Source organism: Chelonus insularis, unplaced genomic scaffold (genome assembly GCF_013357705.1).
Source record: "Chelonus insularis isolate UGA/USDA-ARS -01 unplaced genomic scaffold, ASM1335770v1 contig_94_pilon, whole genome shotgun sequence".
Classification (NCBI taxonomy): Eukaryota; Metazoa; Arthropoda; class Insecta; order Hymenoptera; family Braconidae; genus Chelonus; species Chelonus insularis.
The window spans coordinates 2,895,099-2,917,043 of record NW_023276783.1 but is presented as its reverse complement, the minus strand read 5'-3'; the positions used below and the strand labels follow the sequence as shown (position 1 = coordinate 2,917,043).

The following is a 21,945-nucleotide window of genomic DNA, read 5'->3' as shown; positions in this document are numbered from 1 at the left end:
AATTATTATTATTATTAATTAATAAAAATGATTTACAAAAAAAAATTTTTTTCTAAAAAACTATTCACGTCACCATATTAAATTTATTAATAATACACAAAATTATTCATCCCACGGAATAATTTTGTAAATGCATACAGAAGACTAAAATCTTGGCGAAAAATTTTATAAATTTTTCTAAATAAAAAAAAACAACTATTAATCAATAGTCACAAATTTTTTAGTACAATCATATTTAATCACGTTTTATTTAAATGAATTAAATAAATTAAAGCACTAGAAGCTATCACGATAATTTTTTTATGATGCGGACAAAGAAATGTGAATCGTATAACTGTGTTGGAATCAAAGGCATTTTGTACATTTATTGTTCAAAAGCACAGTTATCTCGGTTTTTTTTAGTATCTTAATTTTTATATCAATATAACTTCTTTTTTTAATTTACACATATTCCTTAGATACCAAAAATGTATTTTTAAACGATATGGACACGTGAATGCGATTATTTCAGATGCTTATGAATGAAAAATATGCTGATTTTTTAATTAATATTATAATTTGTATTATTGAGGAACATACAGATATTTATGCACATATATATTTATTTCATTTGTACCGGAACTGGCTATGATTCTACAATCTAATATCTATTTCTCTTTAAAATTATTTTGAACCATGAACACCCAAATATTATTTTGCATCAATGCTTCCTAACATAATGAGACCTATTTTTAATATTTTGAGCACTTTAGCTCATTATTATCTTTAAATTGTATTATATCACTTTGCCCGCGCATAATAAATATTATAATTGTTGAGTAGAACGGTTTTTTCGTTTTAATTTGAATATAAGCTACAATAAAAATTATATAATTATTTATATTTTTATGAACTCTAAATCATGACCCAACACACGGTTTCATGAAAAATATCACGGTAGATTTCCTTTTATTATTACTTTGTTTTTTAAAGAAAAACGTACTTTTCATGTACATCTCTCTTGCTTCCATAATTGGTTTGTCCTAATTAATTTATATTAATTTTTACAATATATACAAGATAATTCGAGCCAAAATTATTCTATACATCTGTCAACAATAAAATGTATTTCAATTAGTACGATAATAAATAAAGGAATCACGTTAGTATGATTAAGTTTTTTTCTAGCAATATTTGTGTCGAATTAGTTATCGCAAAATAAAAAATAACGAAAGAAATATTATTCTAAAGGAACTCTTTGATCTTATGTGGAATGATTCTTATGTTCCACAAAGCTAAGAGACAATTCTGGAATAATCCACTTCGTTCCAGACCAATAACGCAGTCGCAAGATTGGTAGTTTAAATGATTCATCTAATAATCTTTTAATACCCTTCTTCAGCCTCATCGGTGCATGGCATACTGCCAGCAATTAGATGACTCAACATACGTGGCAACATTTCTAATGAACAAATTTTTATCTTCATTATTTTGACTTATCTTTCACAGAGAAAATATACAATATTTCCTCCTTTTATTTGTAATGAAAATAAATAAACTTGTTATTATTTTCATTTAAATTTAAATTTCAGTTCTCACTGCCTTAGTTATCACCTCAGACTATCGATATTAGAATCCATAATTAATTAATACCGCAATCGATGACATGAGCAAAATTCGTATTTAAAGATGAATCATAGCATCTTCTTGATGATCCTATACTTTATAAAAAAGTTCTCTTGATGTTTCTATTAACCTTCAGACGAAATTTCCATTAATAATCGTTTTAGGCTATCAAGACCAGTGAGAAAACCACAGTCAGGTCCTTGATGAACAGTAGTATTCGAAGGACACGCTAAAACAGGATTAGAAGTACCTACAGTTGTATGAGCGAAATCGATCATCCTAACATCAACCATAGAATTTTCTGGCGTATCTGTATGATCGCTTTTTATTCTCAGCCTTTTGGTAGCACATTTAAGTTCTTCTTCTTGGTGATCTTGACCTTCATAAATACTTAATCGATGTCTTGATCGTGTTCTCTTCAATGAACATTTTCCACCTAGGTCTAAATCGGAACTGATGTCATCCGAGTTAGTGATTGTATGTTGACCAACACAACAATATTCATTGCCACTATCACTACTACTACTGCTACTACTTGAAGTACTGATATTTCCGCTATTATTGCTTTCATTTCCAAATGACGAACCAATCCAATTATCGTAGTCCTGACTTGGCACGACAGTGGCATTAATTAAATCAGAAGGTGGATCCATGAAAACAGTTTCCTCATTGATTGGATAAAATCCTGTAGCATTTTTAGCTCCCCGTGCAGCAGCTTCACCAAATGCTCGATGAAGGGTCAATTGGTTGACTTCATCATGACTAAGATGATAATCCGTCGATGCATTACTTTGACTTCCATCTAAATATCCATCAGAATCATGTGTAAGATTTTCAGTGAAACTAAGTGATTCATTGGACTCTTCTTCAACTCCTAATGTTGTTAAAGGACTTCTTGAGCGATTAGAATAGTCTTCAATCACGTATCCTTCGTAAACAACTAGCAGGGAACTGAAATAGAAAATAAAGTACGTGAATTTGATGTGTTTAAGTGTTGATAGCATCGTTGTTAATCTTTAATGCTTAAAGAGACTTGACCGTGAGAGTAAGAGAGATGATGAGAGGCCTTGATCGCGCCCTTCAGCAGTCCGGAGGCTGTTGAATATTACACGATTTTCCCTATTGCACTGGTGGAATCGTATGATGCATTTCTACTCATTGTGTCGTTACGAATTTGTGAGGCTTTTTGATATTTTTTTTATTGACTGATAATTACGTGGATGAAAACTTACCAAGAATAAAAACGATAGCTGCTTTGTCTCTCGATGGCCCGACGAAGACTTTCTAATCGGGCGATTACCCGTTGGATCACGTGAGTTCTCAAGCAGTAACCATTGTGGAAGAAGCGGTAGAGTGCAGCTTTGAAACCTTCCTCGTTGAGCTCTCGACCCCAGTATTTATCTCTCTTCACATAATGATCAGTGTCTGCTTGATAAACCTAAACAGAGAATTATGATATTTATTTAATTTATTTTTTTTATTTTCTATCTTGAATTTTTCACATAAATAAATTTGTTTTATTATATGGATTATTTAATAATGATTACGTTAATTACTTTAGATAATTAGCTCACCTGCATGCCACACAACCGCACACCTAAAGACGCAGATGTGCTTGCCGCACATTTGGCTATTTGTTTATTACGTTTCTCTGCAGAAGCGTCGTCCCCGTGTTGTCTTGTACCCATTTTAAGATCCAATATACACGGGTGGGTGTAACATGACGTAATATTTTCCAATAATAAAAAATCTATTTTTTACCATTAAGGAATTTATAGAATATTTTCTTTTTTAGATTCTAATAAAAATATTTAAAACAAAATTAATATAGTTCAAGGTCTAGTCAAATTCTTTCGAATAGTTTTAAGATTCTGAAGAAGATATTAAATAAAAAATATATTATTAAAATAAATTAAATCCAAAACCCTGTTGATTGATTAGTATTTACTAAAATGTATCAGAAGTATCTAACTAAAATTAATTCTAACATTAACCTACCAGAAATTTTTCACATAAAAACTATAATAATTAAAAATTCAATACTTCAGATTTTAGGAGTTTTTATTTACTATACAAATAATAGAGTTATAAATTTGATTTACTCGATAAAATAAAAATTAATTTGATTTATATTATTCATCCTATTAACAAAAGTACATAATAATGTTTTGTAAATTACAAAAACTATTAAATTTTATTGTTTTTAATAATATCTTTGAATCATAAATACAATACACTACTAGAAAAAATACTTTTCAACTTAAAATTATTATTGATTGTATCAGAGTACAACTATATTCTCTCTTATCAAGTAATACTGACTTTTAATTATTTAAAAATAAAAACTAAAGTTGATTTCATCTTACTAATTTAACATTCTCAATTATTATTTAATTTTACCGTTCATTTTTTCTTAAAGATTTAATTATTTAACAAACAATGCTTTGTTTTTTTTTTCGAAATAAAAATTAACATAATCCAGCTATTTAAAACTTTCGTTCCGTTGACCCATATTCATAATACAATACTCAATCTTTTTCCTAAACCTAATCTACATTTTATAACATTCAAATAATAATCCCTTGTTATGTTATTGTGAACATTTTCATTTAAATTACCAGTTATATAAATCAGAGGTGACCAAACTCTGACTTTTTGGGATCTAAGAGAGAAAAACTTATGTAAGTTTTCAATGGAGAATTGGAGTCTCTTTCACTTCCTCTGACAGAAATGATGGGAGCTGATCTGACTCCTAAGAGTCTAATTTATCTACCTCTGCAATTAACAAATCTATTGAACTGATGAAACATATTGACTCAATATTCAACCAAATTATTTTTTATGTGTGTAAGAAGGATACATTGTTTATTAGAGCCGCTATCCAAATGTGATCCAGGTTTCAATACGTCCACCGTACTATTTTTACGGTGAATTTTCATTCTGTAAAAATGTTAATAATTTATATTAATATTATTATCATTTATCTCTTAATATTAATAACTATATTACTATGAGATTAATTGGATTTTAATATAATTATTTGACTACACATTTATACTTAGATCATAGACGTTTATCTTATTGATTATTTCATTATATAGCATTTTATTTAGCAAAAAATTATTTTTTACTATCAATAAATAAAATTAATAATAATAATATATTCTATTTGAAAAAATATAAGGGATAAAATACAATAAGTATCGCAATGCATTAATATTTATTCATTATTATATACTCTAATGTTAAAATTTTATTTTTATTATTTATATATACTTTTATATGCTATACATAATAAAAAATGAGATATCACACTAGTTATAAATTTAAAAGTAATTCATATTAATTAAGAACTTTAGTTAGATTAATAAGTTATAAATAATAAAAACCATTATATCATTAGAGAAAAATGATGATGCCGTAAAAATGGAAATTAATATAAAACTTATGAACCAGTTAATAAAATGAATGAAAATAATTCACATGTATAAATCTATGTAATAAATAGAAAAGTGAGTTATATACTCGTAGATTTGAATAGGGAAAGGAGGAAAGTAAGGAGAAAAGTTATGAGAAATGAAAAAAATAAAAAAAAAAAAAGAGAAAGTAAAAAAAAATATTATTACATATAGAAGGAAAATAAAATATAGGAATTGATTGCGGTGTATATTGTTTCAGAGTATAAAATGAGCAGTATTGTACCAAGGGAAAACGGCCCTTTTTTGCGGTTCGCCTTTGTTATGTCACAGGCAAGGCACTCTGGTTGGCTCGCGACCGACAGACTGACAATTGAGAGATGAGACTCTTCGTCTCACGAAGTAAATGGGCCACCACGAGAGCCACAGGTTGTGTGCGTGATCAGCAGCAGTCGTGCTGTCGTGCTGTCGTACTGCACAAATTTGTGTGCCCCTACTGCAAGTTGACGTTATTTTTCTAAACTCACATTATTCACCCGTACACTGGGCTTCTCGTTTTATTTTTAAAATTCTAATCAATTTTTTTTTCTTATGTAATCAATGATAATTTTATTATTATTATTATTATTATTCAATCATTAAATATTTCTTAATCAATTGTTTAATTACTTTAAAAAACATACACTTGGATAAATTAATAAATAAAAAATATAAAAAAACCTTCTTAAGGGATGATTGAAGAGATATTTATTGAATTTTTTACCTAAGAACATCGTCACGTTTCCGCTTAGTCGATCCTTTGCCAACTTGAGATTGATTATGGTTATCTGGATCCCTGAAACTTGGACTGTATCGCTTTTCTACTTCTCCACAACTACTTGAAGCTTGAATAACACCTGAAACATCAGCACTTTTGGTTAATTTTTATTTCACTGATTGAATTGTTACACTATTTTATATTAAACCATCTACCTGAATTTATTAGGAGGATAATGATCATGATAAATTTACTATACAATAGAACGCCATAAACAATGCAGTACCAACTTTGTAGTATTTCATTGACATATCCATCTTTTCGATAACATTATTTGCTACAAATTTCATATTTTTTCAGAATTTTTTATTTTAAGAAAAATTGCATTGAAAAATTATGAATTTTATATATTTAAGGGTTGATACTATATTATAAAATAATGACTAGTAATGATTGAAATATTACTATATTAAATGGAGATACTTCCTGTCAAATTTGACTAAATGCCATTGGACGTTATAGCTCATTAACTGCAGTTGCAAAGTATTTGAGTTAAAGAAAACTACCTTGAAAGTATATATAGAATCTATATTATTGACCATCTTCTGAACCGGAAATTTTGGTTATTGCATTTTCGGTAGTAGGTAAACAGAAACTTGATTACCTTGTTTTGCCATCAAAAATAAATGAATAATTTTTTTTTTGTTATTATTTTTAATAATAATTTATATTAAAAGAGTTTTTTTTAATAGTTATTTATATACTCATGTCATAAATTTAGGAAAATTATAATTTTGGAAATAATAGGGAAAAAATAGAGAAAGAAATATTGTGCTAAGTATAGGTGAAATGGGGAAAACTAATATTAGTATCGTTAAATTTATCATCAAGATATTTTCCCTAGGAGTTAACAGAATTTTAATGAAATTTTTCCATTATTAATTTTAAGAAAAAATTCATTACTTTAATATACTTAATAGTTGTTTAATTATTGATAATTTTTTTATATAATATAATATTATACTTTGTGTAATGAAATAATGATTTTTAATAATAAGTCTGTATAATAATAGTGGTACATTGTTTACTAATTTTATAAATTCAATCTTAAGTATATAATATAATAATAATTTGCAAATAATTATAGCAATAAATATTATTTATAATCTTTATGCACTTCAAGCATGTTTCTTTTTTTTTAATTTTCAAATTGAATGGATAGTTTACTGAATCAAGATTAATATCAACGATAGCTTTATTATTTAATTCTAAAAAAAAATTCTTTCAGATTTTATCAATAGTTGATAAAACTATGTATTTAACTTATATAATAAAATAATTTACTTAAGTGCTCTATAAAGAATGAATGAAATGAAAATCAATACTTTGATAAAAGTGTGTATAATTCATTATATTATAATTAATTGATAAGAGTATTTTGATTTTTCGACTTCACATCTCTGAAATAATTAACTAAAAAGCCTTTCTATATCAATTTAATAATAATGTTGTATACCCGAGTCTAGTAATGAAATTTTTTATGTTAGTTAAACTTTCTCTTTTATAACAAAAACTACACCCTTAAAATGTTCATTACTACATTAAGTTTATAATTCCCGAAAATTTGATTTTAAAGACCTTTTACGTAAATTACTTTACAGAAAGAGTTTTTCCAAAACGCTTAACAGTCCCAAGACTTTCCCAAAGGTTTATCTTTTTGTGACGTGTCGACTCTCATCATGGTCCGAACACCAATGTAAATAGGCACCTTTTTGCAAAAACCCGTAGACTAAATTTTGAACTTGAACAGTGAAGCTCTGCTCCACAGATTGAAAAGTTCTAGCATTGACTAAACACTTAAGTTGTAGTTGAATTAACGTTTGGATAAATCAAGAATCCAACAATAATTTATTATTATTTAATATACATTAATTTATATCCATACTTTTTATAGTAGTTTTCTTTCATAATATTGTTATATATCATTAAAAAAATGAATTGACATTAAATCTTCTCAAGAATTCAATATCAGATAAAAAAAACCCGAAATTATAAATTGAATAATGATATACTTACCTAAATAAAAAAAAAAGATATTTCCATAATTAATCACACCACAGTGACATTTAATTGATGAGGAGTACCTCACTATAATTAACTAATAATTTAGCGAATGAATGATTTACTACGTCAGAAACTTATAGCGTGATGATGACGTCAGGACATTGAAAGTGAATGTCAATAAATAATGACGTGATATGATACACAAACGGAAAGATAATAATATTGGTCAAGATTTTTTTTTTATTCAATATTACATTATAATGAGGAAAAGATCACAAAAAATCATAAAAATAATTTATTTGCCATGAAGTAACAATTATAACAATAACAATGATTATAATAATAATAAGAAAAAATAATTATTATTAAAATAATAACAACGATTAAAGTAGCAAATAACAAGAAACAAAGAATGATATCAATTATAACGATTCCAAGTCGAGTTAAATTTAAAACTCAAGAATATTCTATAAAATCGTGATAAGATATTCTTGGTGATTATACAAAGATAATTAAGTGTTAAAAAAAGATTCTAATCTTTAAGAATTCAACGACGCAATATTTTTTAAAGACTTATTAAATCAACGAGATTAATATTATAATGCTTGGTAATTTTAATTCTACAATAAATAAAAACTAAATAGACCCTAATTAATGTGTTTATTATCATGACTAACAGTAAATATTAATCAATTCATACATATGATAAGTCTTTAAATAATACATTTCAAAAATGCGAAAAATAAATTATTCAAAAGTGAACAATAAACTGTAAGTAATATTAAAACTTATTTTAATTATCATCATTTTTTTAAAATAAATATCTTACCTTTAAATTTAGGAACAAACATTTGTATATCTTGAGGAATGTTACGATAGAAATCCAGTTCTCTTTTATTCAGTGGTTTACATATGGTGCTCTGGTTGAGAAGTAACAGACGAGTATGTCCTCCAACCTAATGAAAAGAAAGAAAAAAAATTGATAACATTTGTTTTTTTTTCTTAATTAAATACTATAAAATAAGTCAATAGTACACTAACTATTGCAACTATGTTTCCATCTTAAATTAAAAATAAAAATGTAGGTCAAAGAATACAGTTTGTCCCAAATAGTAATGGAAGCAATAGAATCCAACTTGGGCGAATTACCACGAACTTCTCGATTCAGTAACATGGATGACACAAATAACGGAACACAAAATTTCATTCATCGTCAGATTCTCTTTGTATCTTAATATAACTCGGTGAATATCACTTTTATAAAACAGTATTATATATTATTTTAAGAAAGAGAATTCAATGTTTAGAAATATCCATATTTAAATATTTACTGAAAAAATAAAGAAGAAAAAAAACCATTTTATCAAGAAAGAAAGTGACCTGGAATACAGCAATAAAAAAGTAACATTTAACTTAAAATAACATAAAATATTTTATTTTATGATTTTTAACACTAGTTATAACATTTATAAATAAATCAAAATCACTGATTAATATTATATCCATTTAATAACTTAATAACATTTGAATAAATTAAATAATAAAAAAAAATTACAAAATAATATTTGCATGGCCTTAATTAGATATTATCTTTGTTGACATTAGCGGATAGTTTTAAAAAACTTTTTCAAGAACAAGAAGTTTAAACTAATACCTAAAACGCATGAAATTTTTACTATTCAGAGAACATTGTGAGAAAGAAAATATAATCTGAATAAATTAAAAATTGTATTAACAATGAGTACTTATTGCTTGATGAATCGTATATTTTAGCATACAAGTGATTAAAAGAAAAAAATAGTAAATTAAATAAATTGTTAGACAATGAAGCTGAAAGAAAATCCAATAATTAGGTAAAGAATGTAATAAAATTAATTATTCATATTAATTAATGAATTATTTATAAATAATTGATGTTTAATCTATAATAGATTGACATGTATTACACAATACATAATTCATTATGAAAACAAATTATCAACATAGCTGCAGTCAAGTTTATGGCCATTGAATAATAATTTGCAGAATTACTGATAAATTTTCCATTTTTATGATCTTTTACAATACCAATTATATATAGGTAATAAATACTATTGTAGTATAAGCCAAAACCTATAAGACTGGGGTCTAAGCTTTTGGAGATTTAAATGGAATAAAGTGAACAAAATGTATTAACGATTTGTTATGACACGTGCCCGAACTGACGTCAAGGAAGACTTAACAATAAGACTGCTTGCGTATTTAATCAATTAAATGAATAGAATCTCTCATTTCACATACACAAATATTGATAATAAATTGTTAATATTATTAAAAATGAACAGATTATCAATAAAAGTATCATCTGATGCAATAATCATCATCATGGAATAAAAATGAGCAGAAATGTGCTCACCTGATTATTGAGTGGGTGAAGAGCAACTTCTTCGTCATTTTCTTGAAGAAAAGCACTAGCTGATGTTGAAGATGTTGAGGATGAAATTGGGGATGAGTTGGTGTTCAAACACTGAGGATCAGTCTCTCCCATACCCCAAGCACTCGTCAGGTATACCATGCCAACTTACAGTTTTTATTGATAACAAAAAACAACTCTTTTAAATAAATTTTGGTATTTTTATAAACAGTATATATATTGAATTTAATTTCTCGTCTCTTCCCAACTCCACACTGTATTTTTACAGCATTATAAAAATCCAACAAATTTATCGTTTGTTTTGGACATCTATATGTGGAAATGTACTGAGAGAATCAATAGTCAGAACAAAGTGAAAGGATAAAATAACAGTTTTGCACTTATTTTCTCAGAAAATTTAACTCACTTAATACTTCTTTTATTACTCTATTTAAAACTTGCAAAATTATCAAGGTTTATAGCATTATAGTCACACACAAAGCACTGTATAGCACTCTCGCAAATTATCACTTTTTCCAATCACACTCGCACGTAGTTTTTTGATCAACTGAACACTCCGTTCCCGACATACGACTATTAACTCTCTTATCGTATCAGCTGTAAAAGTGGGGGTTATGAGACACAAAACAATGACGATATGATGACAGTCAGGAAGAAATCATGATATAAAAGATAACCAGGGATCCTCAACTATAGATTTCTTTGGCCTCCAAACTAGTATGGATCGACGTTCTTTTTACATATGCCACAACCCTACTTCATAGTAGGTTCCAGAGCGTCGTTCTACATTTCTTTATCTTCCTACTTCAATACTAGAGGCGTTACATTGATTTTCCTAGTATAAATGAAGTGGCTTTTACCAGAGAAGCATGACTTTGTCACCTCAAGTCAATTCTACATGCGTGCTATCCGCGTTTATTCGAATCAATCAATTTATTTTTAACTAATGGATGTAAGTGTATTTAGAAAAAATATTAAATGCATATATACACAATAAGTACAAACATCCATGCGTCTCTTTTTTACTTATATTTGACGCTTGTGCACGATTCTGGCGTCTTTAAAAGAGATAACTATATACATTTAGCATTTGTTTGGTGTCTTTTTACATACAGGACATTTCTACTTCTGGACGCTAAGCAAAGTTCGTCAGTGGGAACGGTATCGGACTGAGGGCGGCCATCTTGAGAATAAACATGTAGGAGCGGAAGTGGAATGGGTACGACCCGCGTGTTAGTGACGAATGTACCTTGTGAGCTTGAGTTTAAAAAACACAAATCGACAAAGTTGTATGAATTACAGTTTAACAATTAAAAAGTGATTAATTATGGATTACTGTCATGCAATTAACTGTCAAATCAGTTTTGCAGATAAAATTAGATGCTTTCAATTTCCACCCAGTAAATATCAACAACTATTGTTGCTTAAATACTGTGGAAAAACACATTTTAAAGAATTATCAGAACTATGCGAAATATGAATTCTATCATTTATTTTTATTTATGTATAGAGATATCAAAATTTATTAATTGTTAATGAAAAATAATTTATAATTATATCATTTTGATGAAACACCACACGATCAAAACTGTACTGATGAATACTGGTATGTATGGATGGATGGGTAATTTTATATTAATTGTTTTATTTATTCATTTAAAACATGTAAATGAATTTTAAATATAATTTTTTTGTTTAGGTGATACTAAGTATAAGTATAAAAAAAAGAAAGGTCTTCAGAAGAGACTTGTAAATGAAATGAAAAGTATAAACAACTTCGTAAAAAGTTAAAATGTATTCATAATAAATATAAACAATTGCGTACAAAAATTTGGAGCATACCCCAGTATAGAATGTTTAGCTAACAAACCAGACAATCTAAGAGATGAAATGTTTTTCGAATGTCTAGAAAAAGAGACCAATAAACGATTTACAAGTAAATAATATGAAATTAAAATAATGTTGAGATACTAATTGTTAATATCATACATTTAATGTATTTGGTTTTACTTTCTTGTAATTAAATTGAAGGCGTATGAATATTTCACACAATATTTAGATTCGCCATTTCCACCATATCGTATTTTTCTTAATAAGTATGGAAATCGAATGAAATGATCACTAGAATTCATACGTAAATTGGTTCCACTGATGAACTTTAAAGAAAATGAGCAGCAAATTATTACTTGAAGCAAATTTTATGGCTATTTAATGAAATAGACATTCAGTTACAGGTGAAATATGATACCAGTTCCAGGTATACTTATTATTTCAAATAATACATTTTTTTTAACATATTAATATAAAATAATTAATATAAATCACTGTATAGTTGGTCATAAAACTAAAGGTTTGGTTACTAAATGAAAATAAAATAAACTATATTTATTTAACAGAAAAAAATTACACAAAAAATAAAACGTTTTGAAACTTTCTTCCTTATTAATTTATCTTTCTAATTATTAATGTTTAGCAAAATAAAAAAACAACTCTGTAGGCAACAAATTCAAGACTCAAGAATGGAAAATATTGATAAAAAAGACTGATTCAATATTGAAAGTTAAGAATTATTACACAAATTGATAGTAACTTCTATAATATTTAAAAAATTTTAATAATATATATTAATTTATATGTGGAATGAAATGATTATAATTACTGCTGTTCTTTCAGAAATAATGTTAAAATAGAAATACTAATGTTCTACTAGTATGAGTGATGAATAGGGTAAATTGGGCGTCAACTTTAGCTCTACAGTTTACTCCATTCGTTAAACTCCACCCATAGCATTGAATTCTCCCTACTATTCTGTTCTTTTCTGACATTAGATTTGTTCAGCTTCGTATAATGTAATAAACTTTCTTACAATAATTACTTAAAATTTGAATTATTTTAATCGTTATTATAAATTTCAACAAATTGTTAAACTTTGATTTATCTATCTTTAGTTGTAGTCTTGCATAGAATAATTAATCTAACAGTTGATATTTAACTAATTATTTAGAATCTATTTACAAACAGAAGAAGTTTTTTTTTGTTTCTCATCTCACATTTAGTAGTTTAGAACTTAGATGAACTGAGATGTTTCAGTGTTTTAGTTATGATCCAATCAGTCATCACTTTATTTAATAAAGTTAAATGAAATAATCCAACTTAAAATGGTGTTTCAGGTAAAACGATTCTACTTACCAAAGCTAGTTTTGGGATTGGTAAAGCAACTGCTATTCACCCAACAACTTTAGAACCTTAGTTACTACAATAGGAAATACTGAAATGATTGAAAGATTTTTATTACTCAACCAAAATGTTTCAAAGATCTTTACGACATCCACAATGCCATACGATGTCGTGTACATTCTACTAATTTTTTCCCTTAATTTCAAGACAAGATGAATTACAAGAACTTCCAATGCTGAAGATGATAGGAGATTCCACATTTTTCTTAATTCTGCGATTATTAATTGGCGCCATTTATTTCTTATTTTTTCATGTTACAAATGAGTAATTAGGTCTGGGATAATCTCTTTTTTCTGTTTTCTGGCTACTGACTTGGAAAAATATTGTAGTGACATCTTGTAGGGACATGCAAATTCTTATCAGTAATAAAATCTTACCGCTGATAGCAATTTTCGCACGTGCCCAAATATATTACACATTCGCGAGGTTATGAATATTTTAATAAAATCACATATATAACAAAGTCATCAAAAATGCAATATGAACTTCAATTTAATCTGCAATACATAGCATTATTAAGGGTTGCGATCTTATTTTGGCAGAAAAAACAAGTTGCAAATGAAGTTGTAGAGTTTTTTAAAATTTGTGACACGTTCAATTCAGATCATGACGTTCGAAGAGAATGGGGTGAAGTAGTTAAGATGTTAATGGATGAATGGAATAAAGATCTATTACCAAAGAATGTAGAAATTGATCTGATGCATATTATAAAGATGTTAGGAGAAACAATATTAAATTGGTATCAATGTATCAAGTATCAATACGGACTACGAGACCAAGCAGTCAATTGTATTAATCAAATATGTTGGACACCCTACGGAACTGTGGATCCAGTTGAAACATTTAAATCATATTGGTTGAACAATCCAAAAATTAATGTCATTCAACTCTACGATTTTGCATGCAATTTTGGAGTAAGAGATTGCATTGAACATTTGTGGAATAAACTACCGATTGGGATACATAAGACAGTGGTGTCATTTATGAGAATTTGGATCAACATATTACAGCATATTGGCATAGTTACGTACGTAATTTGGATAGAGAAGATATACACGAGTTTAATCTGATATACAATCCAAATCGATCAACAGAGGAGAACAACTTACGATTATCAATATACCAAGGGAGTTACCTTGTTGCGAAATATTTCTGGGAAAAACTTACGACTAAAGAAAGATATGAAAGTGTGTTACAATGTGCTCGTATTGCTGTATTACGAAATCATTTTTATTGTTATGAAAATAGTTGTCAAAATATAAAAAATTACAAATCAACCCAGTATGTAGAAATATGCATACTTCTACTAAATCAGATGACTGAAGATCAAAAGAGGAAATTTTTTAACGAACGTATACAAAGAGATGCATTGGAAGTCGACCATTTCAACTTTCTTGATACCAAAGATGAGATTTTATTTATGCTGTTGTCTACATGGCCATGGCAGAAACTTTTTATACCCGTTGTTAAAGATATAATACAATATCATGATGATAATAGTGATATGCAATGTGAGTTCTTGGATGCAATTACAGATAGAATGCTTGAAGATCACTACTTGGGTTATCCCCTAAATATGAGCAAATATCGAGATTTACTGCATGAAGTCTGGTTGATGATTCCAGAATCTGTTAAAAGGACGATGGAACCTGTAACCTTTGGTTATGATTTTGTTAGTAATTTAATAAATATGTGGGATTTAAATAGCCTTAAATTAATACTCAATGATCCAGCTACTGCAGTTTGCAGAAATGAGTTGATAGAACTCGGAATGCATTCATATGATGAATTAATAATGAAAAATCAATTCGAACAATTAGATGAGTTTGCAGATGAAATGTTTCAAACTGAAGAAGAAAAGCAAATATTTAAGAAAAAAAGAGACGCTCTGATGAAACTTATTAGTACAGGTCAATTTGATTTGATTGATAAATTTCTAGACTGGCAAGGTAGCACACTCGAAGAAAAGCAGTTCGTAAAAAAAAATCTAAATGACATAAACATTTGTGAATTTTTTATCAGAAAACAAGATTATAATTCGTTCGATAAATTTTTAGATTGGAAATTCGACACCGATGAGGAAAAAAAAAAATGCAAGGATTATTTTAAAAATCTCAAATTTCCAATTAGCCAAATGTATAGAATACGGCACAAATGGGCACAAGACATAGTTCGAATGAAGTATGAATGTTCCAAATTTTTATACTGGTTATGGGAGTCAGAGGAGGAGGTAGAAAAATTTAAGCAAGCAATAATATTCAACTTGGGGTGTAATGAATTATTTATAAGTGCTCTCCTGGATTTGCGAAATGATGATGTAATAGATAATTGTATATCTTGATGTCTGTTAGATGATGAACACTTCCTGTGATTTCATCGAATAAAACAAACTGAGCCGCAGTCAAATTGATTATTATACTGAAATTCAATTAACGATTATTGTAATATGCGATATAATTTCATTTTTTGGTTATTATAATCATTCAAATAATTTTTTTCATAGTTATGGTGACGATAATTATCTTATTGATTTTTATTTACACAGTATTATAAAAAACCAATATCATGAAGCTTAACAAGTTCTTTCATAAAAAAAAACATTATTTCATGTTTTTATAAATATATTTTGCATCAATGATAATGTATTCAATAGTAATTTTCTCAACTGGTCTTAAAAATTTGATAAAGATGTCTAAAGTGAATGTGTTAAAAGACAATACTCTTGATGTAAGTTTAGAGCTCCAATACAAAACTTGAAAGATTAAATGGCTAAAGAGTAAAGAAATCTGTTGATAGAAATACCTATGCGTTTGTTTTAATGTCGGAAATATATTTTGGCGCAAATATGATTTACTTATGCAAGAAAGAATGCTATGTATGTGTCCCTTGACGAATATATCTTTTAAATAATTGAACAAAAATTGTCCGAAAGATGTTAAATGTGTTTCTACTAAAATTATGAGCTGTCTTTATTTTATTCAATCATTGTTTATAATATTAAATCACATAATTTATATTGTAGTAAAAAGAAATTAAAATGTAAATGTCATTGAATTATATCAAATTGAAACACATTTCTTGTATTACATATTTATCAATGAATTATATTTTCATATTCAATTGATATATTTGAAGAATTATATCATTCATTATTACACCAATCTGACTTGTTTCTAATTATTTATTTAATTCAACAACTTTCATTTTTATGTTTTTTAATTCTTATAGTTAGATCGATAGATCTAACATACAACTGAACGTATGTGAAGAGAATACATAATGTATAAATTTGAAGAATAAGTGAAGCAGATTTGTTTCATTATATTTTGCAGTAAAATGCAATAATTTAGCTTTTATTATAGTATCATTCAATTTGTCATGCTAATGTAACAATAGCAACTAACACCAATGAAAAAATCATTCTATAATTATTTGTTTGTTAAATGCTTTACAATATGTTTTTTAATGAATAATTTATTCTATTTTAAATGAGTATTTTTTGTTGAAACATACGGCACTTTTTTAGTGCAACATTTTTGCCTTCGCGCGTATATTTATATTCCAGGTCATGCGTAGAATACTTACCGGCATTTAGAAAATTTAAATGGCGATATCTTTCGGATTTTATACAAACTGAAGATAAAAAGAGTTAAAATTTTGATTAAATAGTTCTAAGAAATATAATAGATGACCTTGTTATATTATTTCACTATCGACATATAAAGTTACATATTCTGTACTTTATATTCACCGAGTTGTCATTTTCGACAATCAGAAGCTATTTTGCAAAGTAGAACAAATTTACAACGATGGCTGATTCAAAATATGCTAACCTTCCAGGAATTGTAAGTAATATGAAACTGTCCTTATATTACCTGTGATATAAATTATAAAAATTTTAATTACAAATGAATTTGTCATCTTTTCACTTCACAGGCCCATGATCAAGCTGATGTTTATGAAACCTCTGATTTACCAGAATCTGAACAATTTCCTAATTATAGTGAAGTAAGTAAATACAAATCCAATTATTTCTCTACTTTTGTAAATAATTTACTTTCATACAATTACTATAGGATGAATCAGATTCTATTGAGCGACTACACATCAGTGCAAGTGAAGCTTTTAATAAATTTAAAGGAAAGCATATTGTCACTAAAGGTGTAGACTTTTCTGATCGAATTTCAAGAAAACCAAGAACTGGATACAGTGAAGTGTAATTATTCATTAGATAACTAAATATAGATTAACTATTTTTTACTTTGGAATAAAACCCTAGATTTCGGTAAAATTTTTGGCATTTTTACAGATTTGGAGTCTGGGAACTTCCCGGCGAAGGAGAAAAAGAAACTCCGATACAAAAATATCAGAGACTGCAATGTGAAATTAAAGAGTTGTATGATGAAGTTAATGATCTGAAGGTTTGTTTCTACAATATGTATATTATTCAATCAATTTATGATATAAAATGAACTTCATGAAAGTAATAATTGTATTTTAGGAAAAAGCTAAAGAAGAAAAAGAAAGAAAATCTGCAGTAGATATTATTGCGCAAGTAGAAGAAGCTGGAAAACAACTGAATATTTTAAAATTAGATGAAACACTTGGTACAGATCTGGTTGCTACTTTAACTGATCCTCAAGGAACAAGACTCAAGTATTTATATTTGTCATCATTTTTTGTTAATATTCAAATCATTGAAAATATCAGATATTTATTAATATTATCACTATCATACTAAACATTGTTATTGAACTCTTAAAAAATTATTTACCATTTTATTTGCAGACAATTAGTACATCAAATAGAAGAATTTAAAAGTATTGGATCAGCCGAGAAATCAAGCGACAAACCTGAAAATCTACCTGAAGAAAAGGCTACAGGATTTTTAAAATACGAAATGATGTTTTATCCGGAAAAAGCTAAAATGCAAGAAGCTGCAAGAGTAGCACAATTAGAACAGCGATTAGCAAGATTAGAACATGTTATCGGAACGAACGATGATAAATTTGCCAAGTTTTCACAAAATCTTAAATCTCAAGGAGTGATTGAAGCTGTACAACAACTTGCTGCTAAATCTGCATTATTGGATAGCTCTCAAGTTGAAATAATGGAAGGTAGAATAGCAACACTAAGTCACAGGATGGACACTGTAGCCCAGAAAAAGTCTTCTTTACCAGTGGATACAGAAAGGGAACAAAAAATCAATGAAATGTATGAAATTTTCAAAAAAACTGAACCTTTAGCTCAAGTTTTACCACAAACTGTAGATCGAATGATTGCTTTGAATTCAATCCATCGTCGAGGTATAATAAATGTTTGCAATATTTATATGATTGAAACATAATGAAAACTAATCCAATTACAATTTTAACTATTTCAGCTGCAGATTTCAATAAATCATTGACTCAACTTGAAGAACTGCATTCGCAAATTAAAAATAGTTTAGAAAACAATAAATCATTATTAGAAGGAATTCAAGATAGTTTTGCGACCAATATGCAAGTCATCCATAAAAATATTTCTGGTTTAGAGGAACGTATACAGAAATTGAATAAATAATCAATTAATTCTCTATAACTATCTAACAAATTACATATTTATCATTTTTTACGAAAATAATGCTTCAAGTATTAAATTTAACCATGTTACTGCACTCTGTAAATATTTGACATATTAAACATTACTATTATGCTTAATTGAATGCAAAATAATTATTTCGATTTATAAATTTTGTATTCAATATACACAAGGATAATTAATACAAATAATAACTCATTAAAATCATTCTGATTTTAAAGTAATGTTTTATTTAAATCAATTAGAATCGCAGCTTTTGGAAAAACCATTTATTTTTGCCCATTTTGTACCTGAAACAAAGAAAAAATGAAATTTTTAATCATTTTAAGGTATTTTCTAAAGTAAAATTTTAACATACATTTCTTCAAATATTTATAGATACATAAAATTTTTTTTTCAATCATTCATGAGATTCATTTATCTATAATATTGATAAGTATCATAACCGATCAATTTTATGCTGAAATTTGAAGTGATTTTATTCTATTTGTTGTTGAGAAAATAAACTTTAAATAATAGCACGGATGTTTTATTTTATGAAACTTTCTAAAATTTACTTGACTATTAAAAAGTAGAGTTTCGGCAAAGTTTGTCTATATAGAGGAACTTATCATTTAGCAGGTACTTTTATCACGATAACTTTAATAAATAAAGTTGTTAACTTTTGATTTAGATGAAATTGGATTAGATTTAAAATTAATTTTACTTATTTACGTTGATATATTTCAATTATTATAATTCGTTCATTTTAGTTTTTTAATATTTGGCACATCTAATTTAAGAATCAACTTTATGCATAAGATTAGTAAACAAAAAAATTCACTTGTAGGTAACGAACACAATTATGAAATACTCGTAAACACCACTTATAGCATTACTGAATTGTTTGGACTTCTAAAAGCAATAAAATTCCCTACAGTATTTTAAATAATTCTACTTAAGTGAAATATTTCAATATTATTCGTATAGTTGTAATTACTTCAAGAAATAAATATTTATTTGATCTCGAAAATTAATTAATTTATTGAAAAATTCACCTTTCTTCAAACTTGACTCGAGTCTGGAATCTGACCTTCTTCCTTTTTAATGGGTCTTTTAGGTCTTTAGGTGTAACTTTATCAAGAGGAAGATCAACGGTGTATCTCGTAGGCATTAGATGATTGTAATTGACAACCTGAAAACAAATTGTGGATAATAATAGACGAAATAAGGAAAACTAAAAGTTTTACGGTACATTAATCATTATCACTTACTCTAATAAAGGGCTTGATCTTAGATCTTTTGTGGATCTTTCCTTTACCCATACGTTTGTGTACTTTACGTGGGTAACGGTCAATTCCTGCTACAAGAGCATGACCATACTGTCTTTCTGTAGTGCCATCATCGTAATTCCTGATGACAATAGCTTTACGTCCAGCGTACCGGCCACTCAGGACCAGTACGACTTTCCCTGACTTCATAATTTTCACCATCTTGGCGAACTATAAACAAAAATGTTGATTAATTTTAATTAATTAATTTTCAGTACACACGATTAATCAACACATCCAATTGATAAATTAAAATGAATAGGCAATACTTTCAACTCTTATGAAATAATAAAAAAAAATTATTTGAAGTATACCACTTCGTTACAAGAGAAAATAAACAGGTAAGAACTTAAGTATAACCTCGACTTGTCACTTAACAATTATAACACTTAATTTGGCTTTCTAATCAACTTGAATTTTTAAAAAATATCAATTTTTCACTTGATACTATTTACTTAATAAAAAAAAATGTTAGAGATTTATTGCAATAAACAAAGAATAGTAACATGTTGACGGATCGTTGGAAAGTGACTTTGTAATTGCATTTTCATTTATACTGAGGACAATGGAGATTAAATTTTTATAAAAATATATTCCGAAAGGATCATGGAATGTTATGAATACAATACTTATAATAATTTATCACAAAATAGTTGGATGTTAGTTGATTACTTTCAATTATCCATAAAAACAACGCACCTCACGGCTATACAAACCGGAAAAAGAACTTAACCTCACTTTGCTCCGAACACCAGCTCAAAAATTACCTCCGGAAACCAAAAGTGGCGCTCAAATCGTTTTTCCATGTTTTTAAATTTTAGCGCTACATTTGAAATTTTCTAGTTTGAATCAACTGGTTTTATTAATTGACTATTATTCAATTTTCGATTAATCTGTTAAGGAAATCAGAATATTTTTATTTCGTTCGGATTTAAATATAAATCTAGATAACATTTAAAAAAGTATTAAAAATTATTTTGTAAACAAAATGAATCATTCTTATTTAACAAAAAAGACAATAAAAATTTATTTTCTAGGTCATTGGTAAATTATATTCCCTGACTTAAATAAATAAAGGAATACAAAGCAAAGAAAATATAAACACGGCTGCAGGTATTTATAGAATAGAAGGAAGTAAATAAAACAACAGCAACTTGTGATTATGCGTATACGTCGCAACAAGTGTCTCCACCCTCTCAAAAATCGATAGGATAATCCCAGCCAGCACGTCGACTATGCAATACACTTTCCTCCTCTTCTCCCAGCTCATTTTTTATTTTCTTTAGCTTTATTAAGATCGAACAGCTCTTCGAGACGGGCATGAGTAGTTGCCACGCCCCACAACATGTTACCCTCTAATCGCATTTGTTTTGTTTCACCTACCCTTTTAGTATTTATATAGGTTGATTATGGAGGTTCTTGCTGTTTTCATGAAACACAGTCAATACAATACTTGAGTAACATCAATTGCTGTAATAAATGAAGTATAAAAACAGTAAAAAAAAAAATCCATGAGCACTTTAGACTCTTTTATCACGATTTTTAATTTTTACAATGCGCAGA

The 21,945-nt window shown here is 27.5% G+C and overlaps 4 protein-coding genes across 6 annotated transcripts; 2 read left to right on the top strand and 2 right to left on the bottom strand.

Moving 5' to 3' along the window:
* Window positions 1-71: 71 nt before the first annotated feature.
* Ip6k (Inositol hexakisphosphate kinase) lies at window positions 72-11,018 on the bottom strand. 2 transcript variants are annotated; one of them, XM_035092753.1, is made up of 7 exons: window positions 10,238-11,018; window positions 8,672-8,798; window positions 5,785-5,917; window positions 4,466-4,545; window positions 3,180-3,355; window positions 2,838-3,043; window positions 72-2,556 (listed from the first exon to the last, which is right to left on the bottom strand). In XM_035092753.1, the coding sequence occupies exons 1-7, from the start codon at window positions 10,394-10,396 to the stop codon at window positions 1,731-1,733; spliced, it is 1,707 nt and encodes a 568-aa protein (XP_034948644.1). In that variant the 5' UTR covers window positions 10,397-11,018; the 3' UTR covers window positions 72-1,730. The 2 variants fall into 2 exon arrangements, with proteins under 2 accessions (XP_034948644.1, XP_034948645.1); XM_035092754.1 differs by lacking the exons at window positions 8,672-8,798; window positions 10,238-11,018 and adding an exon at window positions 5,994-6,542.
* Window positions 11,019-13,846: 2,828 nt separating this feature from the next.
* Window positions 13,847-16,371, top strand: LOC118072857 (uncharacterized). The gene is made up of 2 exons (XM_035092999.1): window positions 13,847-15,463; window positions 15,550-16,371. The coding sequence occupies exons 1-2, from the start codon at window positions 14,808-14,810 to the stop codon at window positions 15,569-15,571; spliced, it is 678 nt and encodes a 225-aa protein (XP_034948890.1). The 5' UTR covers window positions 13,847-14,807; the 3' UTR covers window positions 15,572-16,371.
* Window positions 16,372-17,212: 841 nt separating this feature from the next.
* On the top strand, window positions 17,213-19,206 carry DCTN2-p50 (dynactin subunit 2). The gene is made up of 7 exons (XM_035092898.1): window positions 17,213-17,337; window positions 17,429-17,500; window positions 17,569-17,708; window positions 17,802-17,913; window positions 17,994-18,148; window positions 18,281-18,798; window positions 18,876-19,206. Exons 1-7 carry the CDS (start codon window positions 17,302-17,304, stop codon window positions 19,052-19,054), a joined length of 1,212 nt encoding a protein of 403 aa, XP_034948789.1. The 5' UTR covers window positions 17,213-17,301; the 3' UTR covers window positions 19,055-19,206.
* Window positions 19,207-19,279: 73 nt separating this feature from the next.
* RpL27 (ribosomal protein L27) lies at window positions 19,280-21,169 on the bottom strand. 2 transcript variants are annotated; one of them, XM_035092900.1, is made up of 4 exons: window positions 21,082-21,169; window positions 20,326-20,553; window positions 20,110-20,246; window positions 19,280-19,362 (listed from the first exon to the last, which is right to left on the bottom strand). In XM_035092900.1, the coding sequence occupies exons 2-4, from the start codon at window positions 20,542-20,544 to the stop codon at window positions 19,314-19,316; spliced, it is 405 nt and encodes a 134-aa protein (XP_034948791.1). In that variant the 5' UTR covers window positions 20,545-20,553; window positions 21,082-21,169; the 3' UTR covers window positions 19,280-19,313. The 2 variants fall into 2 exon arrangements, with proteins under 2 accessions (XP_034948791.1, XP_034948792.1); XM_035092901.1 differs by having other exon boundaries at window positions 21,055-21,096.
* Between the last annotated feature and the right edge of the window lie 776 nt (window positions 21,170-21,945).

What these genes read in the sequence shown, in the direction of transcription:
- Ip6k (XM_035092753.1), bottom strand. Translation starts at nt 10,396, where the DNA reads ATGGTATACCTGACGAGTGCTTGGGGTATGGGAGAGACTGATCCTCAG. An exon ending in TAGCGGCTCTAATAAACAAT is followed by an intron (nt 3,356 to 4,465) that starts GTATCCTTCTTA and finishes GGTAAAAAATAG; the next exon opens with ATTTTTTATTATTGGAAAAT. An exon ending in TGCGGTTGTGTGGCATGCAG is followed by an intron (nt 3,044 to 3,179) that starts GTGAGCTAATTA and finishes TTCTCTGTTTAG; the next exon opens with GTTTATCAAGCAGACACTGA.
- LOC118072857 (XM_035092999.1), top strand. Translation starts at nt 14,808, where the DNA reads ATGACTGAAGATCAAAAGAGGAAATTTTTTAACGAACGTATACAAAGA. An exon ending in AGCACACTCGAAGAAAAGCA is followed by an intron (nt 15,464 to 15,549) that starts GTTCGTAAAAAA and finishes ATAAATTTTTAG; the next exon opens with ATTGGAAATTCGACACCGAT.
- DCTN2-p50 (XM_035092898.1), top strand. Translation starts at nt 17,302, where the DNA reads ATGGCTGATTCAAAATATGCTAACCTTCCAGGAATT. An exon ending in ATGAAGTTAATGATCTGAAG is followed by an intron (nt 17,914 to 17,993) that starts GTTTGTTTCTAC and finishes ATTGTATTTTAG; the next exon opens with GAAAAAGCTAAAGAAGAAAA. An exon ending in CCTCAAGGAACAAGACTCAA is followed by an intron (nt 18,149 to 18,280) that starts GTATTTATATTT and finishes TTTTATTTGCAG; the next exon opens with ACAATTAGTACATCAAATAG.
- RpL27 (XM_035092900.1), bottom strand. Translation starts at nt 20,544, where the DNA reads ATGGTGAAAATTATGAAGTCAGGGAAAGTCGTACTGGTCCTGAGTGGC. An exon ending in AGATCAAGCCCTTTATTAGA is followed by an intron (nt 20,247 to 20,325) that starts GTAAGTGATAAT and finishes ATTTGTTTTCAG; the next exon opens with GTTGTCAATTACAATCATCT. An exon ending in CGAGTCAAGTTTGAAGAAAG is followed by an intron (nt 19,363 to 20,109) that starts GTGAATTTTTCA and finishes TCTTTGTTTCAG; the next exon opens with GTACAAAATGGGCAAAAATA.